Source organism: Lontra canadensis, unplaced genomic scaffold (genome assembly GCF_010015895.1).
Source record: "Lontra canadensis isolate GAN:19392208 unplaced genomic scaffold, GSC_riverotter_1.0 scaffold18, whole genome shotgun sequence".
NCBI lineage: Eukaryota > Metazoa > Chordata > Mammalia > Carnivora > Mustelidae > Lontra > Lontra canadensis.
Window position 1 is genome coordinate 24,319,922 of NW_022631012.1, and position 23,325 is coordinate 24,343,246.

The window sequence follows — 23,325 nt, forward strand, 5'->3', positions numbered from 1 at the left end:
GACTGAAGGCAGGAACCTGGTCATCTTCAATTTAACTGTTAAGTAAGTAAGCAAACTTAAATCTAGTCAGTTACTAGATGTTCTCCAACCCACATATGATATGTTATCACATAAAGTGAGTAATCAATGAGCTTTACTGACTGGGTTGATGCGTTGTTCACTGGTGTGCAAAGAATGCACACGTGAGTCCTGTGCATCTTTAATAATATCTTCTTTTCAAATTTTCAAGACTTCATGATGTTCCAGTAAGCCGCAGCTCAAATCTTACTATCAAGTCCACCTCACAAAGACTATCTTCCAAGAAACCCTTTCTATTATTACTAGGCTGAAAAGGCCCTCAATTTTGAAGAGAGATGTTTACGTAACACAGTTATTGCACCAGACACTCCTAGTGAAAGGAACCAAATTATGACGTCTCTCCCCGCAGAACTGAGGTCACTGTTTCATAACCGAACGATACTTGCTTATAAAGCTAGCGTGTGTGGCTGTAAGAAATGAAGTTAACAGTCAAGTTCATTCATTCTTTTCCTTCTCTTCCTGCCTTTCTTCCTTCCTTCCACTCTGAGGCCTCACTGGGTGACCTAGAAACTTTGTCACGTAATTAGCTTCAGAATGTTTCTAACTTAACCAGAGATTATTTAATGAGTAAATATACAATTATTTATTTAAAATCATTTATTCTCAGCAAAATCAAACATATCATTGAGTTTACATAGAAATACAATTTTCAACTGGATCTTCATAAAAATGCACTGGAGAAATGAACGTTCATAATTCATAACCAATTGTGTACTATTTAGTCATGCCAGCAGCAGAACCGATTACCATTAAAAATGGCAAGGTAACGTATCTTAAGTGTGCAAATACCATCTTAGTACTCTATGGTGTTACCATTGGTAATAAATGGCCACTAAATATATACCTATTACATAAAGCTTTTAAAGTACAATAAAAATACAAATTCTATCTGTTAAAAAAAGCCACTGATATGGCTTCTAAACATCCTCATTATACAAATTCCAAAATACTATATGACAAACAAAATTAAAAAGATTCTTCTTTATGAAACATATGCTAACCTCTAACTAAGGTACAACTTAGCCGATACAGAAACAAGTAAGAAGGCTTATGTCTACCATAGAACGTTATGAAGATACATACAACTATAACATTGCATAAGCATTTTATGATTTCTTTTCCTAGTGAATATGTACCCTTAGCACTTGACAAAAATCCCCAGGAGTAAAAGAAAAAAATCTATTTTTGAGATATATCCCTAATCTAAGCTCACATTTTATTAATTTAATCTATTTTTCTTATGATGCAATGAACCAAATTATAAATTTTAACCATAAATCCTTCTTGCACTGAATACCAATTAAAATCTGTTACATAATGGGCAAAGGTATAGAAAATTAACATTTTAAAAGGTCGGAGTTCATCGGCACATTATGAAAGAAAATTTCATTGTTCATGTTAACCCAAACTGAGAAGCCACTTGATTTTTGTAAAAAATGAAATTCTGACTTCAATTAAAACAAATATGAATTAAAGTTGCTAAATAATACTGGTGATTCATAAAGAATAATTGTTGGAGATTTTAAAGTATCAAAACTAATGGGGCATCACAAAATAAAATTTGGTGAGAAAATGTTTATCAAAGAAGAAAATATGAGAATAATATTCAGTGAGAAAAAATATATTTGGTAAAGTAAATGTGGGTAATAGATTTTGCAACTGCAGACAACCGACATTCCTTTTTTTTTTTTAGAAAATATTAGATCAGATGATGTTTAGATGTTTAGCAATGTAACGTATCTCATGAGAAATTAAATCTTAAGTGTATTTGTAATGAGCAAATTTTTGGCTTTTACCATTATCCTTACTTATGAAATAAATAAAAGATTTAGAGTATGACTGACTGTAATAGCTAACATTATTACTTTGCTTTTACTAATAAATAATTATTTGGCTTAATTATTATTGGAAATTATGTTTTTGCTATTTTACCTGCTAAAAATGACCTGGCGGCATTATACTCAAAGTTTACATGTTGCCGATGATATGAACAACATTTAATACATAAAATAACACCTGTCTGATGCATGGTAACATGCTTATTGGTCTGAATACAGATATACTAAGTTTAGCATTGGTAAATCTCCTCAAGACTGAAAGGGATCATCAAGGTATGGCTTTTGGGGATGAATAATAAAGTAGCAGCCTGGAAAATGAACACAGATTTCAAGATGCTAATCATTCAGAACTCAGACACAAGGCAGATATTTGGATAATTTGTTCTTTGATTCTAAATTCATCGACAAGAGAAACAGAAAGGAACATAAAAGTATGATTTACTTTACAGTGACTTATTTTTAAAATAAACGTCATAGATCAATAGTGGAAGACATTCTACTAAAATAATTTGCAACAAGTGGAGATCTTCAAACACATATTGGCACACAGACACCACCTATCACAAAGTATTTAGGAGTGATCTATATGCATAGAAAACAAACTTAACCCAAATCTGGACATCTTGTTCTTCACATCAGCACCTGCTGTCTAACGGGTCGAGACAAAATACTGTGCCTTCAAGAGTTAGTCCCATTTTGAACCCCTCCTGTAAAACAGAGTAAAATCATTAAAATAAGAAATGCTCATGACAGTAATAAAGATGATAATAATGACAATATTCATAAAATAAGAAGACTGAACAGTAGTTGAAGTCTCCATGCTCTCATCAGCTGAGGAGCAACACAGCAAACCCTGGCTTGTCCAATTCTTCCGTGTGTGTCTCAGGCATTTTAAATACGAATGTATGAGGTTAGCATGCCCAAAAGACAAAAGAAAACAGGAAGACAGGGAGTTACGTGGTTTTAAGACCTACATGTTTCTTGGTCAGTGAGGCCTAAGGTCTGTTCTGCCATTCTGCCGTAGTTTAAATCTCCTCTCCTGCCTTTCAGGGCTAACACCAGTTACATGTACGTAAGACAGCGGGACCTCCGATGTGATGAAAAGTTCGAAAGCCCGAGGGTCTTTGCCTTCTCTTCCTGGTCAGCCCTGTCTAGGGCCTGGGTAAACCTGCTAACAGTAAACCCGATGCCGCCTCCCGTGGGGAACACAGAACTGCAGGGCACTTGGCCACAGAGAACGCTTCCCCTACTGGCCCCGCTGTTGCTTGTAGCTGTAAGGTTGCGCCCCGCTCCCCCCGCAGGGTTTAGATGTTTCCAGAAGTTAAGTTGCCCCTGGTTTATTGAGAGCAAGCACACAAGCTTTTCCTCGTAAGATTTCTCTTCCCTCCAAGTTTTTGTTTCAGTTCCAGCGAGTTAATAAGGCCCCGTGTCGCATTCGTTTCCGGGGGGACCTCGTGATCCAACACCCAGTGCTCGTCACAAGCAGCGAAGACTTCCAGTTAAGAGCTGGTGGAAAAAAGTTTGTGCTCTACTCTGAGCTGTCTTCTTTTTTGTTAGCTGAGGGGCTCTCTCCAGCCTTAGCACCTCCTCCCTCCCCTCCCCTGCCCCTAAGGCAGGCATGCCAGGGTGCAGAGATCAAAGCATGGCCTCACAGCCATGGGGGAACTGGGGGCCACATGCTGGGTCTCCTTGTAGAAGCATTGTGGCTCCTATATTCATACTAAACGTTTCTCTCTCACTGACAGGACCTGAAATTTTGTTCAGGGAGGTCACGTGTGGTGAGGGCCGGCCAGGGGACACATTACGGGCGAGCGAAGAGTGAACAGCCTACTCCCGCCGGAAGTAAAATGTCCCTCAGAGAGGAGGCTGTGGTCCTCTGTCCTTTGCATTTTATTCCATTTGAGTGTACCTACTCGCGCGCTAGCCAGTTGTGAATCCCTTTGCCTTCCCCCAAATCACTTCAGTTTGCAACAGGTATCTAACGTCCTTATCACAAATCCAGTGTCAACATGATCGCAGAGAGGGAGAAAATAGGACACTGGGAGCCACGCCTGGTTTGCTGTCAAAGCGCTCCTCACTCCACCTATAGCAGGAAGACCCCCGGGCCATGCCCCACCGCAAAGGCTGTTCAGAACTTCTTCCCAGAACTTAGAATATAAATTAGAGCCGGTTGAGTAAAAGTCAGAGTACTTACCTTTACTTTTTTAAAGCCTGTTCTTATCACCAGAAGAAATATTTTGTCATATCTATGCATATTATTTTAAACAGCTGTCAAGTACTTAGAGAAGTCAATGCTTAGAGCGAAAGAGTGCAAATTAACTGTTTTGTATAACTATTTTATTGGGATATGTGAGGATCTGTGTACTATGTCGTCTTCTGGCACAGTAGATAGATAGATAGGATATATATTGACTTGGAAAGCTTTGATACGGTGTTTAAAATGTTTCTCAGTTCATTCTGAAATGAAACCACAATCATTTCAACTGAAAACACTATCCGTGTGGTTTGTGTTTCCATGGCAGAAGAGCAATCATAGTGAAATAGGGATTGGTCGCTACTTCAACAATAAAAAAAAGTAAATCATTTACAAGAATATCGCCATAGTGATTTTTTTTTCCTCCATAGTGATTTTATAAGGATCCCTTTGGAATCCCCTTTGACTAATTTAATGATCTGTATTAATAGACACATAATATTCTCTCTCTCTTTTGTTTTCTTTACTCCTAAGATAAAATTTCCCACAGTTTCTAACCTTTGCTCCTAGCTCTCATTTAGTAAATCATGACTTAATGTCAGCGAATCTTTCTTCGGTTTCCACATCTTGAATTTCAAAACTCTGGATGAAAATGAAGCTTTCTTTAACTTACATAGTGAAAGAAAGTATTGTAAATTAGTATCATGCAAAAGATAACTTTATTGTTAACAAAGTACTAATAATGTGCTTTTTTAATGAAATATGTTGCCCCCTTGCACTGCCTTATTTTGAAATAGGGAGAAAAGCGTGTCAAGGAAGGAAAAGTCAGTCTTCTGGAAGAACGTTCACATGTTGAGGTATGTCCTTTGAGTCTCCTTTTTTTCGATCTCTAGGGCTTTTTTTTCAACAATTTTAATATTAATATAAAAACCATATATTATACATAAATTTCTTATGTATTTTAATGTATCACATATATATAATTTTCTATATTCTTTTTAAAACTTAATGGAACAAACATTCCCTATTGGGTCCCCATAAAACTAATTTAATGATTACATAATCTATTAATTTTTTTAAAATTCAAGTATAGTTGATACACAATATTATATTAGTTTTAGGTGTATAACATAGTGACTCAATATTTATATACATTATGGTATGTCCCCACAGTAAGTGTAGTTACCACCTGTCACCATAAAAAGTTATCCTAATATCATTGACTATATTCCCTATATTTTTCATCCCTGTGATTTATTTACTTTGTAACTGGAAGTTTGTGCCTCTTAATATATTCTTTACTTTTCCTCCCTCTGGCAGCAACCAATCTATTATTTTTAATGTGATTTAACTGTTTTGAGTATTTTATAATTATGAATAAAGTTAATTAGAACGTTTTTCCCATAGAATTTTTCCCCATTTATAGCCATTTTCTTCTCTGAATAGACTGCGTTAGAGTTTCTGATCTCAAAAAAAAAAGGTAAGTTTTACTAATAATTACTCTCCATAGGGATGCTATGAACTAACCCTAGCCCAGCAGTGAGTTAGAGGACTTATCTCATCACACTTTCACTTGCACTGGGGAAGAAAATAAAATAAATAAGTAAAATAAATAAAAAAATTTTAAAAATAAAATGTTTATTTTGCTTGATTAAAATAGCATTTCTAGTTCTTTTGTATTTAATTTGTAGATTTCCTTTGGTTAGATTGAACATGTCCATCTAACACTTGGTTAGATTGAACATGCATGTTAGCAACTTGTGCTCTTTTGTGAGCTGCTGTTTTTTTTATTTATCTTATTGTTAAGTTTTCTAATTACTTGTCTACTTACTTTAATTATGTATATGTGATATATTTATATATTGTTAAAGAGAAAAGGAAAAAATTACAAAAAACTACAGATGCCATAAAACTACATAATTTTCTTTTCCTTATAGAAATTTCTTCTCAATTCAGAAGTCTGATAAATATTCAACTGTATTTCAAACATTTTAAACTGACTACTCTTTCTGAAATTTACTTGCTGTGGACTGATCTTCTACCAAAGTAGTAACCAGCTGACTTAACACCCCTTTATGCAAAATTCTTTCATCCTTCTTGCCATGCTCCTTTTTAAATGTATTAAATTATTATAACTTAGAAGGTATACTTCTGGGCTGTCAATACTACTTTGCTGACTTGCCTGTCAGTGACATGTACCAGGAAGTCTAAATTATGTCAAATTAAATAACCACATTATTGATTTCAAATAAATATTTAATTTTCTAACAGTTTATAATAAAATATGACTTCATATTTCTGCTTAAATCCTGACACACACAAGATACTTTTATAACTTCCTCTAAGTGAAAGAGAAAACCCAAATATCTCATTAGGCTCATTAACTCAATATTACTCCTACAACCCACTGTACTATAACTGGTTTTACATTGTATACAAAGATAAACATAGTAGCCAAATATGTGCATTAGCTTAATTAGGCTAACAAGATTAATAAAAAAAGTGGTCACGGACTTTAGATGAAGAAAATATTATTTTACTTTAGTTAAAGTGACCCTTGCAAGTAAATCTTGAACTAAAAACAAAACAAAGAAAAACAAAATCAGACAAGCAATGAGGTGCACAATGCAAAAGAGACTACACCACTGAAAAAAACAACTTTAAAATACGGGTTATAAAACCTTTTTACACACGACAATCAGAAACATCCATATGAAACTGCTATTTGAATATTTATTAAGTAAAGCATGCAAATATTAAGGTTTTAGCTTTACGAAGTTGTAAGTTGTTTAAAATTATTATGAAAATAATATACCAACCATCTCTGGCGCTACCCACCATGAAAGCAGAAAAGAATAAAAAAGACATTAAGAAAATATTAGAAGTGGCAAAAACAAAAACAGAAGCAAAAATACCACAGCTTAACATTATTTAACTAACACATCACTAAATCATTCCATAATAGCATCTCTCAAAGTTAGTTCCTACAAAAATCTGCAGATGTAGATTTATTTTTAAAAATCTATCGAAATGTTTTCAGTCTTGTGAAAACTAAAAAAAAAAAAACATTAATAGAAAAGTACTCTTCGTGATCTACATAATGCTTGAGGACAAACGGCACCAGATCTGAGCCCATGTTTCTGTTTGTTCTTATAAAAGCATTAGTCCCAAGTAGCACAAACCTAATTGGTAAAACTAATGAAAAAGGAAAGGGATTGATTTCATGTGAAATAAATAAAGTATTCTTGCTAAATATTCATGCACTATCTGAGTGGAAGTTTTGTAGTATCTGAATATGGAAAAAGAGGGAGAAAAATTGTACCAACAAACCGGGTCCCTGCTGAAATCAACAGAAGTTGACATCACCCATCCTGCTGAAGTTCTTAATTTGAATTTTAGTAGGTGTTGTAATTTTGCTTTTATTTAATTTATAATTTTTGAATTAATAGTTGAATAGAAGCTGTGAGGATAAGTTATTTATAACTTTTCTGGTAAATATTTAAGAAATGTTACAATTTAAGTCAATATAAAGGATTTAAAATAACTTTTTCATGTAAAAGAAAATTATCCATCACCCAACTTGAGAAATGCTGTTTCAACATATTCTTTGAAATCTTAAGGCATATGTTACTCAACACTTAAGATGCACGCATTATAATAACCAGAACAATAAGGAAATTCACATAATACCTAGAAAAGAAGACAACTGCGTCCTAGCTGTGGTCCAAAATGAAGGGAAGGGTATTTATATTATCTTTCTAGGAAGGGGTGTCTCACCAGTGTTAGAAAGTCAGAAATCACCTTTACTTGTTTCGTCCAGGAAATGGAGCACAGAGAATGAACCACCTAATAAACAGGAATGACTCCTTCTCCCCACTGCTTCTTCTCAATCAGCTTCCTATAATAGGTCTTTGCCTACATGCTACCATATAAATAGTCTTTTTGATAAAAATAGGATCTAATAATTCCACCAAATGTAAAGGGCAAATATAAAGAGGTTTTTTTCTGGTGCTTTTAAGACGACTTATTGATCATGGCCCACTGTAAAAAGCTTTTAAAACCAGTATCTTCAAACTCCCAGTACAAGTAAGGTTGAAAAACAGAAGAGGGAGAGAGAAGTGAAGACACAAGCGGATGACACTCCTGAAGGTGTCACTGCTGCCCCCTCTCCCAAAGAGAGCCCATGGGTTACGAGCCACGGCTGCGGCGCCTGTCTTCAAAGACACCGATCTCCCGCTCACAGAGATCGCCCTTCATCTACCCACTCCCAATTTGAACTCCATAACTGGTAAAACTGAGACGAAACCTTGTAAACCTAGGACAGCTGCCCTGTAATTTTTGCATTTCAAAGTAATGAACCATTAGAATCCATGTAATTTTGTGGAATAAAAGAACCAACTTATTGCCATTGTAAATCACACTACTTAACACAAAACACAATAAAAAACCATCCTTAGCATGCGTAGGAATGACGCATTTCCTAGACTTTTAGGACTAAATGTATATTCCTATTTTCAAAGCAACCGTTTCAAGTAAGTTCACGTAAGGAAAGGGCGGTTTTGGGTCCCAGATTAAAGACCAAGAAACCACTCGCGGGCCCATCTGTGAGAACAGTCACCTGCATCTCGTCCAGTTTTGACTGAATATCTGGAGGGAAATCCCCCGCTCCACAGTTAAACGGGTCAAAAGGTTCCGCTCCAAACAGGTCCCGTTCTGAAAGCAGAGAACAGTTCATGAGTGACCGTGGGTGGCCCGGGCACGCAGCTGGGGCGAGGGCGGGGGCGGGTCCCGAGGCAGGACGCGCGACGGGCCGCACACTCCCCACGCGGGCCTTTCCCGCGCTCAGACTGCGCAAACACCAGCAAAGCCGCAAAGATGCATTTCGTGACCATATCCAGAACCGTCCGGTTTCGAGCAATCGTTATCCGGACAGGTTTCTGCGCCTTGAAGACTTCTCGGTGCCAAACTCCCCGGGTAGCTGAAATGACCACATTGCGACGCCTGCACTTTTTCTGAAGCAATTTAAATTTTCCACAGCGAGCGCGTTACTCACGGGGACGTCCCCAGTCCACGTCCCGGCGCCTCCTACCGCGATGGCCAGGGAGCGACAGGCGGGACCCAGGCCGACTGTTCCGCCCACAGATCCGTAACCTAACCCCACCTCTACTCAGAAAATTTAAGGCACACTGTCCCTTCCTAAATGAACACAATGGGACAGGTTCTTTAAAAACGCCTCCTATCCCAGAAACAAATTTCTTCTTAAAAATAGCAATAATGGAATACCAAAAAGCTCTCTGTAACATATATTCTCAAGTATTCATTTTTTGGTTAAGATACTAAAGAAGTATCAAAGTTAAAAATCAATGTTTGCAATTGATAAAACTATGGCCTATTATTTGAAAATTTAAAAATTAGGAAATTCCTTTCTTCTGAGAAAGATTTTTAATTTTAAAGATAATTTTTTAAAAATTATATAGGTGTGTGAGAATTTATAATTATATAGGTGTGTGAGAATTTATAATATATTAAGAAATACTATATCCTCAAATGTCAATGCTATGTAAGAGGTAATATTTATGTTCCTTGAGTTTTACCATGTCCTCTAAACTAATCTCTGACCCTCATTATAAAAGACTCTTGCCTTTTTAGTCATAACTGTTCTTTTTCCAAATTCATGAGTTAAATAAGTAAAAATTTGTTATAAGTTCCTGGTGCTGGCAAGTATTGTATAAATAAGAGGGACATATACTTTATCATCCAAATAAAGACACTTTTAATTCTAAAAGAAATGGTACCAACAGTTACACCAGGGCAAAATGTATAAACCAGAACTGTGCTAAACAAGTGGGAATTTGTTGTCACCTTATATAAAAATATTATATATAAATATGACTAGGTATTGCATATGGGTATGAGTGTTGTTATTACTGTTGTTATTTTCCTCAGTCTCATGTGGCTTGGGCAATGAATCAGAACTTGGAGAACAAAGGAATTTTCCTTTGGAAGAGTGCCTGGGTTTCCACCGTACCACAAGCCTGACCAACAATGTTGTACAAACGATAGATGTTTGTGAAAAGAAATGAAGTAATGAAATAAATAAGTAAATAAATAAACAAACAGAAAGAAAGGAAGTAATGAAAAGGAAGTAGAGCTGATAGAGAAGAACAGAGATTTTCATTCCGGGCGTGTCTCGGCTCATGGTGCTTTGCTTTACAATGCTTCACAGAGAGCGTGGTTTTTTACAAACTAAAAGGGTTTGGGGCAATTTGGTATCAAGCAAGTCTGTCTGTATCATTTTTCCTACAGCATTTGCTATGAAGATAGATACGGTATAGGGGCATCTAGAATCCTATCCATCTACCTATCTATCCATCCATATCTTTCATTATGTTTGTTAAATTTTGGCACTCAGGATCATTAGATATTTAAAAATACAGCAAGGTGTTACTTCAGTTTCTCATTAAAAAATTCCTTAAAACCACTGGAGCATCTTTGCCCAGATTTTCCAAAGGCGTATCAGATTTACCAATTCTAATACAGAATGCATTTTTCATCTTTTCTACTTCCAGTTTTCCCTATTAACAACATTCAGTCTAAAATCCTGAATCATAATTGATCATGAACTCCCAATCGGGAAAGGGATAATACTATTCCTTCTAAATATTTTCAAATCTATTCGCTCTTCTCAATTTGTATTTTGACTTGGATTAAAATCCTCTTTTGTAGTACATCTCTGTAATTTATATTTCAAATTCCAGATTGTAACCCAGCTCTAGCACACACGCCATACAAATGCCCTTTGGACTAAATAATGAATGAGTAAACCGGTGGTCGTCCAAGGAATTAAAAGACAGTGAAGCAAGAGATGTGGGACACTCATAAAGACAAAGAAATGCCCCATTGCATCAGGATATTGCATCAGGATATTGTATCAGGATATTGTATCAGGATATTGGAAACATTTGCTAAAAATACACTACGGCATATATATTATAGATTATTTCCTGAAAAAATATTTGCATTGGCAGAAAATATATTCACAGGAATTTAAATATATATTTCAATTTATGTAAAAGTACGGACATATTTTTGTAAACTGATTTTTAAAGTTTCTAATGTTACTGCTTTGCATTTACAAATTAATTCTGTGAAATTTACTGAAGATCTAACGTGTAATATATTTTGGTAAGTTCCACAGAAGGAAACAAAGACCCTGACATATTTTAAGCCCAAGCTATAACTTCAGAGTTATATCAAAAACCTCTTAATGTGAACCAGAGAGAACGCAATAAAGCATAGTTTGTAAAACTCTCTTTTCTTCAGTTTCCCTTTGGACGTAATGACTGAGCACAGCCATCGGGAGCTATTCTTTACGTTTCTGTGATGGGGCACAGATCAAAATACAATCATGACATTGAAAATGAACATCTGTTGGATGTTTTCTAATTCATCAGGAAGAGAGTCTTATGGTCCTTCCAAATGTGCAGAAGGTAAAGCAGAGAAGCGATGGTGTGCATAGTATTACAGATATCCAGAGAGAACACTTCCATGGGGTTAATAAACAAGTCATGGAATTCATATCTTTATACATTTAAGAATATTCATATACTCTATGATAACAAAAAATTTATTGTTTTTTTAAATGATAATGAAAAATTTAAACTGAGCTTTACTAAGCATGTCAAAATATTAAAATAATTACCAAGTTGTCTTTAACCATTAAAACATTTAAAAGTATAACCCAAATAAAATAAAATATGATTAAATGCTTTGTATTAAATAAGTAACCCTATACCAAAATATCATTTTTCATAAAACAGTTTCAAATGCTAAGTGATGTCATCAGTAGATACTCTGAATTATAAAGTTAAATATGATTAGCTGATCTGGCGCAATGAAATATAATTCTTTGGTAATTAACACTTTGAGTGAACTTAAGATATGTAATTTTCCATAAAGTGTCAATGAAACATCTAAAATGTACACAAATATAGCTAAGAATATTGATTTGTTTAGAAAGCTTACTGATCTCAGTAGCTCTGCTGGGTACTGGCGGCGGCTGCGTGCCGTTGCGAGTAGGGGTTGAAGACGCATGTGATACCGGAGAAAATGGTACCATGTCAAAGATGTCAGTGGAGGGGGACCTGGGTGTCCCGGTGCCCGCCTGCAAATGAAAATAATATGAATTACGGCAGTGTTTCAGGAAGACACGCTATAATGCTAAATATTTCATATGCATAGAGAACATGTATAAACAACAACAAATTCAGTTGAATCGTATGAACTTGCCATTTTCTAGATCAAACGCTGGCAATTCCATATGAGTTAACCAGTCACACCAAATGTCCATTGCAAGAAAGCAACAGAAAATTTCTGCAACAATGACCTTAAAGATGATGGCAAAAATGGTGACAATGCTATTCCAGACAGATATAAAAGATATTGGACTTTTTTATCTATCTAGAAACAACTGCCATTTGTATCAGAGAATTGAAAATATTAGAAACTATATAAAAACATGATTTCAGTAATACATTTTCCGTAAGTTGGAAACAGAAATAACTGAACAGAAGTAATGTACTTTTTAAACTATGACCATTCAAATGCAATTGATAGCAACTTAAAAATTTTGCAGAGTATAAGTTAATTTGTATTTATAATTACAATGACAGCCAACTATTGTATTCACTGCAGTGCCTTTTATTCCTGGGTAAGAGTTCATTCAGTTTTCTATGATAAATATCTACCTTGTGAAATAAGTTAATAATCACTAAATATACCATCAAAATCATCAAGTTATCTGGGTCAGTCTGGACCCAGATGTAACACAGGAATGAATCATCACTTTGATTGTCATTTGGGGAAAAATATACACTTGCACACACACAATCTAGAAAAGAAAGAGAATTCCCATTTTGGAGAAGAGTAGTAAGAAAAAACTTGCTTGTCCTCAAAGAACATGAACAGAGATGATCTCATGTGTTTCACAGTAAAATTAGACTTTTCTGAATATATTTATTTTTCTCATTCACAGATAATGGAAGTAATGGAAGAAAAATAAGGCTGACTGTGTGTGACGAGTGACAGAGTTATTATTCAGCTAATAGGACTGTAGGTACACTTTTCATGCAGGAAAACTGGTGTCATCTCCCTTTCTTTAACAACACGCTCACTTTATCAGTCACGAATACTGTCTAAAGACTTTGAAGGAACTTTATCCCTCAACTACTTCCTCCAAACCAGGGATATTGTTTTCCTGATCAACCCATCCCTCTATCTGCCTTGGCTTCCCTCTCTCTCTTCTTTCTCAGGATATAAAGATACTCAAATCTTGACTGTTCTTGAAAACAAAACAAACCAACCAAAAATGTCTTACTCCTCTCACCTCGCATCTCTTACTCTTTCCATCAAGGCTAACTTCCTTGGAAGAGGTACTAACTCATATCAATCAAAACTGCTCTTTTTGTGCCAAATGCCACTAAAACTGCTTTTACCAACATCACTGATGATCTAATTTCCCAGTTGCCATATATGGGGTCCTTTGAAGTAACCTATCCTAATTCGCCTTTCTGGGGATTTGTACACCATCACCACTCTCTACTTGAAACTCTGCCAGGTAACAAAGGAAGCAAACGTGGCACACAAAGTCACCAGGTCCCATCACATTGATTCAAGACATACCTAATGTTTTTCATTATGATATAAATGGCACATTTTAGTAGAGTTTTAAAAAAATTATGTGGGATAATAAAAAAGAATTTTCTGCTTAGCAAATTACATGAGGTCTTGGGATGCTGTTCTCACTGATTGGCTTGGGAAGGCCACATTTAGAAGGTGGTGGTATTAACAGTCCCAATGACAGTCTGGAATCAGGCGAGTTGACAGGAGTGACAGTAATGGAAGAACTATTTAGACAGGAAGATGAATCATCACTACTATGCCAGAAAGAAGGTGAGCATCTCTGAAACCCATGTTGCTCATGATCAGACATTTTGTGCAGCAGCTGTAAAGGAATGACAGAGAAATACACTAAGGAGAAGAGAGAAGACATGGAGGAAAAAGGAAAAAAATATATATGAAAATTTATTGGTAAAGTGATATTATGTGAAAAGAATAATTTCAGAATAATTTCACTAAAATTTTAAAAATCATTTGAGTATATTTTCCTATTGCAATGCTCCTTAGAATCTAGAATGTTTAATTTGACCATTTTTCACTGAAATATTATATTTTTAGATATTGAAATAAAAGGTTGCATCATTAGGACTTGAGAGGAAGAGTGAAGCTTGAGTTATTTCAATGAGAGCTTCTGGGTAATGACATGGGAAAGGGAATCATAATAAGAAAAAACAGTCATTAAAGTAGGAGTAAAGTCTAATAAAAAGTAATGACTTTGTAGAATTTTGAAGAAGGGTTACAACAATCATTTTAGATTTAACCCTCAAAACATTTTTTTGAGATATTTGTATTAGTAATGTTACATCCTTATTATAATAAAGATATAGGAATCAAAGCCCATAGATTCTTTGTGATTTATTCCTCTGTGAGGTAAGAAGCAGAGCATAAATTTAAAATAATCGGACTCCAATCATCACAACCTTTCTGTAGGTTGTGATTTCCAAATGGTGGACTTCTCAGGGATGTGCAGAGGGGGGTTGTCAAGCATCTCAAATAAATGAAATAATAAGTGACTCCAGAATCAGTAAGTGGTACACTATTCTGGGTCTGCACATCAGTTTCTGGATGACTTGCCTAAGTTATTACATTACAGTGCGGAAAGCTGCTGTCAACAGCTGAGAGGGTAAGAGCTGAGCTGTCAGAGTGGTCTGTTAAATCAAGTCAAAATGAAAGCAGTAGTTCAGCCTTTATTCACTTCCTGCTATGGTAAAAGCAAGAGGCCAGAAAGAAGGTACTGGCTTCATCAATGTCCTTTCCCCCCCAGAAAATGGCACTGGATGAAGGTTAGAAGTATCAGTGCAGAAACAAGGCATTGTGTCTGCTGAGGGGAGGGGACAAGGCGGGGGGAGAGAAAGGAGAAAGGGCAAGGGGCAGAAAAGCACTGAACACCGAATCAGAGTGGAGAAAGAGTGAGTCTTCAAGGCCCTCATAAGATGGCCTTGCCAGAGGCATTTTAAAAAGGTCATGGCCAAGGGCCCCCAAAAAGGAGGCCTCCAAATATAGGCACCAGGGCTGGGGATGCAGACACGTTATGTGGAAGAGCACAGCTGGCCGAGGGTCCAGGGGCTGAGTCCTTGACCGCAACTCCTCCAAGGCAGGTACTGTACCTGGTATGGGGAGGGCATTTCCCCCGGGGAGGCTCGCCAGGTGAAGCTTCTGGAATTGGCCTGGAGCGGGACTTCTCAACCACAGGTCACACTTCAGAGATTTTTAACACTAATAGGATTTTGAGGCAGCCAACACAAATATGGCTTTTGAAAACCTCACAGTGAAAAGTTATAACCAAAATGATAGGAGAACCCACAAATCTGAAGGAAGTTTCTAAGCTGAGTCACGTCTTCACACAGTTCTCAAAGCTGAGGGGAGAATAAGGCAATGCAAAGTGAGAGATTTAAGTTGAGGGAAGGGCTCAATGTGGAAGCAAAATCTCTGATGGTCTGGGTTGTGTAACTGACCACGCTATCAATATGCATATACAGGCATATAATTACTGTCTCCTCCCTTGCCCTCCACAGGGATCTGTATGCAGATATGTACACATGTACGCATGTATATATCTAATTTCAAAATCTATTTTATCGTCTATGCAGTTTACTGTATAATTCTGTGATTGGTGGCTACCTCTTACTTAATTTTAAGTGAGAACTCTAAGATCCTTGTGCACAAAATTTTTTCTAAACTTTATCGAAAAGAAATATTTTCTAAAAGCTCTAACACATCAAAATACTAGACATATAATAAAATGACAAGGTATATTTATTGCCTAATTTATACTACAGCAACTTTTAAACTTAAGCTCTAAAGTGATAAGACTGTTTATAGTGAGTGAAACATCATATGATATTAAGTGGTATTTGTCCTTGGTATCAAATCATCTGGTTTATAACATAAAGGAAAATGCTCTGTATTACTCTATGACTTGTATTAGCCAAAAAAATCTTACCCAGATGCCTCAAATCAAACTGAAGTCTAAAATAACCAACTTCTAAGTGCTCTAGTATTTTAGGACAGTGCTAATACTATGCCTTCTACTTACTCTGGGAACATGAACTTATACAGATGAGGAATGTATGTAACATGAAAATAATCAAGTTTTTAGCTACTCCAGAATGGTGGAGCTCGTGTATCTACAGAGAGCTGCAGCCGATTTGGTCAACGGACACGTGTTGCTTGGGTCACACGGATCTTTTATACACTGAGTCATCGGCTGCTTGGGGGTAATATTAAGACATTGCACGTTAAAATCTGGAGCTTTTCTTGAGAAGTTACAAAATCTAGAAAGTGGGTCCACAGACTTGCATGCGAATGACCGACGGTAACTGCTGTGCCTTTTCTGCTGGGTATGGGCTCTCCCGCCAATCCCCACCACCGCTCAAGATTACATACTTACGTCTCAGCCTGGGCTCTACTGATGTCTGAGTTCGTGATTCCTAACTGAGAAATGATTCAAGTCAAGGAATTAAATATCACATCTGTTAAGCATTTCGAGTGGTGTTTCTAAATTTAGGGGGTTAGGAGCTAGTCTTTTTAAACTTTTTAAACTGCCATTTTTAACTGGTTGAGGATATTTATTTTTTTAAGAAATTAAATACATAGTTTAGATGAAGGCAGCTTGATATTTTTGTGTCTTCTGTCAGTATTTTAACAGATGGCTAAAAACAAAAATTTTTGGACCCTCCTACAGAAATTCATGGCACCACTGTTTGGTCCTTTATGCTCATACTTCCAAGTCCTTTGGTCTTTATGACGGTGCACAAGATCTGATCCCATTCTCAGGGATGTTAAACGTTACTTACACACACATGGTAAGGTTCTTAAGGCCTGTTAGTAACGAGTGCCCAGGGGCACCTGGGGGGCTCAGTCGCTAAGCATCCAACTCTTAATTTCAGCTCAGGTCATGCTCTCAGGGTTGTGAGACTGAGCCCCGTTTCAGGCTCCGAGCTGGCTGTGGAGACTGCTTGGGATTCTCTCTCTCCCTCTGCCACTCCTCTCTCTCTCCTCTCTTTCTCTCTCTTAAAAAAAAAAAAGTAAGCGCCCATATTTGCAGTTCATTGTCATTGTTGTAGTTTTGTAGCTGGATCTTTGAGGAAGTAGAGGTTTGGGACATTCAGGCCCAAGTGAATACTTCAACCTCATTCTTGTCTAAATAGAACAGTGATGAAGTGTGGTAAAAGGGTCTGAATTCTCAGTGAAGGTCATTACGTTTAAACAACAATGAAAAAACTGCATTACACAGTTCTTTGGCAATACCTAAGAAATAGTAGAACAATAACAAAATTTTATTTTATGCTGTTAATTCTTTTGCTAATATAAATACCCAAATATGGCTTTATTAAAGATTTTTATTTATTTATTTGATAGAGAGAGATCACACGTAGGCAGAGAGGCAGACAGAGAGAGAGGAAGGGAAGCAGGCTCCCTGCTGAGCAGAGAGCCCGATGTGGGGCTGGATCCCGGGACCCCAGGATCATGACCTGAGCCGAAGGCAGAGGCTTAACCCACTGAGCCACCCAGGTGCCCCCCAAATATGGTTTTAAAATGTAAAACAAACAACTTTAAGATTAAAATATGATTTATCGTTATTAAAATAACTCTACTTAGAATTTAATTTAGAAAGTAAATTATTTAATTATTTAAATTTATATTTGAAATATGATGTCTACACTTTTCTAGTTGAATAACTGGTAGACTATAAAGATTATAAATGAAGCTACAGATGAGAAAATACAACAGTGATGCCAAATATTTTGGCAAATTTCTACGCTGCCATGCTGATTCACACTCTCAGAGTTCACTGTTATACTTCTGACATCACTTTTTAAGTAAGTTTTAAAAGTAACAACTTCCAGAGTGTAGGATTAAAAGCATCACGAATGTATTTTTTCAGATTTCTAGATTCACAGTGTGGTGATACTGGTCTCTTACGTGTAAGACCTATTATCTTATTTGCTCTTCCAAGAATGCCACCAGTTGAGTGGCTAGGATTGTCTGCAGATCCCAGAGAGGAAAACTGCAACACGAAATTAAAAGATTTGATCAGGTACTCGTGGTCAGAACTGGAACGGAATGTATTTTTCTTCCCATTAGTTAGAGTTTACTTCTTTAGGATCATCTTTTTTGCAAGTAACAATTATGAAAATGAAGCCGTGCACCAGTAATCATTTTTTTGTGGACAGCAAATGTTCTTGAATCAATGTCATGCTTAAAATTTATGCCTTTGTTTAAAGATTCACATTTGGCTCGTTGTATAACTGAGAGTTTTCACAATCTGCTCCTGCCCATTGTGACTTCAGTAACAGTCAAGCAAACACTAGAAGAAGATAAACAGGCACTTTTGTTTACCCACAAGGAAATACACATTTTTAGGTTATAATTGTCCTATCAAGTCTAATCAGTGGCCACGCAGTTGATTATGTAAAGGTAGAATTTTATCCAGTAACAAACACTTGGTTTAATTGAAAGGGAGACATTTATTTTACTCAGCAATAGAAAGTCCAGTACTTCTAAGGACTACAATTTTATTCATTTAACTTTCTGGCAATCGTCTGATTTGGTTAAAAGCATCTATAGCCAGAAAAGTAAAATGTAAGCATCCAGACACAAGAATCATGAGGAATAATGTGATTTAACTTGCTATGCCCACATCTTATAATGGAACAATCTTCTGGGGGCATTCATGAGGCTAGGAGGGCAGAATCAACCCTTTTTTTTTTCTGATATAAATACAGGCAGCACTGCCATGTGAATGTAATAAATGGAAATCAGATTGTTCCTAGATAATTAGTACCAAATGGTGGAAACCCAACCTCTAATCTATTGCCAAACCACTAAAACACAGCAAAAAGCAAACAGCACAGTCAAGTAACGGAAATTTCTCAGTGTATCTAAATGACTGTATAAAATAAGGACCCAATTTCTAAAACCAATGAAAAGATTTCCACAACTTCAGAGTGACACAGAGGTATGTAATACGGATGCTATCAAAGGCTATTTCATTTGCCTTAGAAAAGGAGCCTATGATTGAACAGAGTGGAATTTAGGAAACATGTAAGCATTTTGTTTGTTAAGAACAAGTTAAAAAACAGTCTGTCAATAATTCATAAGAAAATTGAAAGTAGGTGTGGCCCTTCATTCATCATGCATATGAGGAACTGGTTTTAAGTAAAAATGAGTTTGGGTATCTACTGAACATATACATTGGTTTGTAGTTAGAAATGTCTTTTAATTTTAATACTGAGCAAGAAATAAGTCTCTATTTTGTTTTCCTTAGCTAAAACTAAACTACTCTAGAACCTCACGCTGGGCAAATTTATACTGGGTTTATTAACTAAATCAATGAACAATCGCCTAAATGGTAACAGAAAGAGAGCAAACTTTTTTCACTCCAGTGCTATCATCAGGAGCCCAGACCTCCTCCTTCAATTCCAGATTTGCATGTCCAGCCACCTAACAAGCATCTCTAGGGGGCTGTGCAGTAGGCAGAACTAACATGAGCCAAAGTGAAATACTACATCTTTGTCCTGCACCTTCCCTAAGTCATGTCTATTTTGAAAAATGGCATCACTAACCCGATGCTTAGGATAAAACCCTAAGGGACAATTCTGACCCCTATTTTACTCTACAGCCCCAACCAATCCATCAGTAAATCCTGCAAGTTCTGCTTCCAGCATGTATCAAGTGAGGGCATCTGGGTGCTCAGTCCGTTAAGCGTCTGCCTTCGGCTCAGGCCATGATCCCAGGGTCCTGGGATGGAGCCCTACACCTAGCTTGGTGCTCAGCCGGGAGTCTGCTTCTCCCTCTTCCTCTCCGTTTGCCCCTCACCCTACTCATGCTCCCTCCCTCTCTCTCTCTCAGATAAATAAAGTGTTTTGTTTTTTTTTTAAAGGGATAAAGTTACATGCACCACCTGAAATGACAGAATTCTAGACCAATTTACTCTTCTTCCTCTCCTAAGCTACTGAAATTGTCTCCTAGGCAGGTTTTCGGGCCTCGTTTTGACCTCTTTACAGACTGCGGTGCAGACGTCAGCCAGATGACCCCCGAGTCCCCTGTTTAAAACCTACCAGTAATTTCTCAGTCACGAAAAAAGAAAAAAAATAACAAAAAAACTCTACAGGGCCCTATGAAATCTAGTCCCCGATTCTCTCTCCAATGTCATCTCCAACTCCTTTTGGCTATTGGTCACTATGCTCTAGGCACAAAGGTCTTGTCACTATTTCCAGCCCTTTGCATTAACCAACTGCAGGTCTCAAATCAGATGCTACCTTCGCAGAAAGGGCTTCCGTGATCACCGTCTCTAGTCCCCAGCTATTTGCTCCTATTCTGGTGTATTTTATTTTGTTCATACCATATATCGAATCTGAATTTTTAAACTTATTTATTCATTTACCTATAGGTTGATTACCCATCTCCCTCTCTGTTCCCTATAACGGCTGAAATTCATAGGCTGCTCAAAGCCAACATCCTAGACATATGACTGCATTTGACATTCAATAAATACTTTATATTTTACATAAAATATAAATATTTATATTTTATGTAAAATATAAATATTTTATATTTTATATAAAAGATCACAACTGTTATCTAATGTATGCAGTGGGCAAATGTTGAGAAAATAAAAATCAAAGTGATATGCATTGTAATACATAAGACATGTCACTAAGATACTATTCCAAAAAAGAAGTGATGACTTAGTAGGACTAGAAAAAATAAAAACAAAACTACAATTTACACAGTGAAACCTTGAAAGGAATTTTTAGAATTTCTGAAGAATTTCATTAGAAGTTTGAATCAAGTGTGTCTGGGTGGCTCAGTTGGTTAAGCCACTGCCTTCGCCTCAGGTCATGATCCCAGAGTCCTGGGACTGAGTTCCACATGGGGCTTCCCCTGCTCTGCAGGGGGCCTGCTTCTCCCTCTCCCTCTGGCTGTCGCTCCCCCTACTTGTGCTCTTTCCTCTGTCAAATAAATACATAAAATCTTAAAAAAAAAAAAAAAAGGAAGTTTGAACCAAAATTACTTAGTTTGCATCCTCAAAACATCAGAATGACCAATTTACACTGACATTACAGTGTAATTACATTGTGTCATTACAGAATGACACAAATGCGGATGGCCGGCCGCCGTCTAAGAAATAGCACCTTTCCACAGGGTGCCTTTGGGGAGTGCAGAGAAATGTATCTATGTTCTCTCGTGGTGACTCAACCTCATTCAAAGATTCTCAGTCTGGACCATTCTACTCAACAGAGCCCTATATTTTTCATTTTTGACTCTATATAGAGTAAAGGATCAACATCTCTAAAACTGTAATTTCTTATGAGAAGATCTGACTCCTCTCAACCACAGTTCTGTGCTACAGAAATTCAACCTGGACTTTGGACCTCTGGCTAGGAAAATAGCTTGCGGTCTTTCAGTTATCTAATCAAAAATGTTTCTTACTTTTCTGATGCTTCCCATAATTGACTTTATCTGCTATTTCATCACACACTGATAAGAACAGCATCCAAACCAGTGATTTTGAATTATTTTCATTTTCTACATTACTTTTTATTTCACAATCCCTCCACAATTCCATTCCTGCTTTTGTTTTCTTCTCTCCCTCTTCCCAAAGAGACTATTTCAAAGCTAATCTTTAATTTAGCTTTTAAAGCTAAATCTTTTCTTTTACTTTGACTAACGCTTGATGTGGACTATATTGTGTTTGACTAGCAAACCCTGACATTTTAGGAAACTGTTGTTTTATGTGCTTATTTTTATGTTAAGTCATCGTTAAGTCATAATGAGTGTTAAGTCGTTTGTAGAGAACCGTTTCTGAGTTAGACTGTTTTATATGGCAGGAGAGTTACTTCTGTGTGACTTCGGAAAAAGCGGCTTCCGGTAGGATCCACTCTCCTCTTGGGCTGGTCACTGGAGAAGAGTCATCTTCTTGGGGCTTCCTCTCACCACAGCACCCTGAAAGCTCAGGGGAAAACCTGACGCGAAATTAATTTTCCATACCAAACCCACCTATATCGTAACTTTGATTTGCATAATGGGGTTCACAATTCACTGCAGGACTTCCGTAATTCATGCATTAGTTGCTGCGTCTAATCCCTTAAACAAAGGCTGAGAACTTGGGCGGTTTGGGAGCGTTCTGTCCTTCAGTCCTCTGACAGCGAAGGAAACAAACAAGGAAGGAAAAGCGATGCAGTCTCATCGCCAGAGTTACAGGCCCAGCAGGCATCTACTGCGTATTAGCTTCACTACACATGGTGGCACTCTGCGAAGTGCTTTGTGTCCTGGCTCTGTCCTGTAACACTGGTGGCCAAATTTCCTAAGAAAGGCTCTAACTTAACAGAAATTTGCTTTACTATAGACTCACTGCAAGCTATTAAACAAGTTACCTATACTTTAAATTTATATTTTAATTTTTTTATAATTTTCACTGCTTTCTAAATTCAAGTTTAATAGTTTGAATCATTAACAAACCTTCAACAGAGTGGATATTTGTAAGCATGGCAATATTTCATACTAAATAACTGTAGATAATTTAATTTGATTCAGTTCATTTTTAGTATCAGAAAATTGGGAGATAATTTTAAGAAATGTGAAATAAATAGAGCACTTAATGTTATATTAATGTATTCCACAGCTACATAACTGAAATCAAAAATGAAAGGCAAACACATTTGTTCATAATCTCTTCAAAAACTTTTTAAAACATCAGATACTTTTTAGCAACTTAAAAATGTTGAGTCTCCTTCCTTTAAAAATCAAGTAATTAAAAAAAAATCAAGTAATTTCTATTTTTTATCTTAAAGATGTACATCATCCAGTATACCATCAACTTCAGAAATCATATAAGCCTTTAGAAACTGAAAAACTATAACACAAGTAATTTTTGAGTTAAAATAAAGAACAAATACTAAGGTATTACTATGACAAAAGAATATAATTGAAAGTTATAATTTGAGTTACTTGCATAATGATTGGTGAAGCAATAAGTTTTCTACACGTATATATTAGGTTCAAAAAAGTGGTTTAGAGAAAATGATTTCT

At 36.5% G+C, this 23,325-nt stretch overlaps 1 protein-coding gene across 5 annotated transcripts in view; it reads right to left on the reverse strand.

The window, feature by feature from the left end:
• Positions 1-2,519: 2,519 nt before the first annotated feature.
• The window catches only part of GULP1 (GULP PTB domain containing engulfment adaptor 1), a 95,389-nt gene continuing 74,583 nt past the window's right edge, over positions 2,520-23,325 (reverse strand). For 3 of the 5 annotated variants that reach the window (XM_032860259.1, XM_032860258.1, XM_032860257.1), the window contains 4 exons: positions 13,889-14,113; positions 12,136-12,274; positions 8,729-8,823; positions 2,520-2,623 (listed from right to left, as the gene is read on the reverse strand). In XM_032860259.1, the coding sequence (XP_032716150.1) occupies positions 2,552-2,623; positions 8,729-8,823; positions 12,136-12,274; positions 13,889-14,113 (531 nt within the window). In that variant the 3' untranslated portion in view covers positions 2,520-2,551. The remainder of the gene's footprint in view (positions 2,624-8,728; positions 8,824-12,135; positions 12,275-13,888; positions 14,114-23,325) is intronic. The other 2 variants (XM_032860261.1, XM_032860260.1) reach the window with 1 other exon arrangement.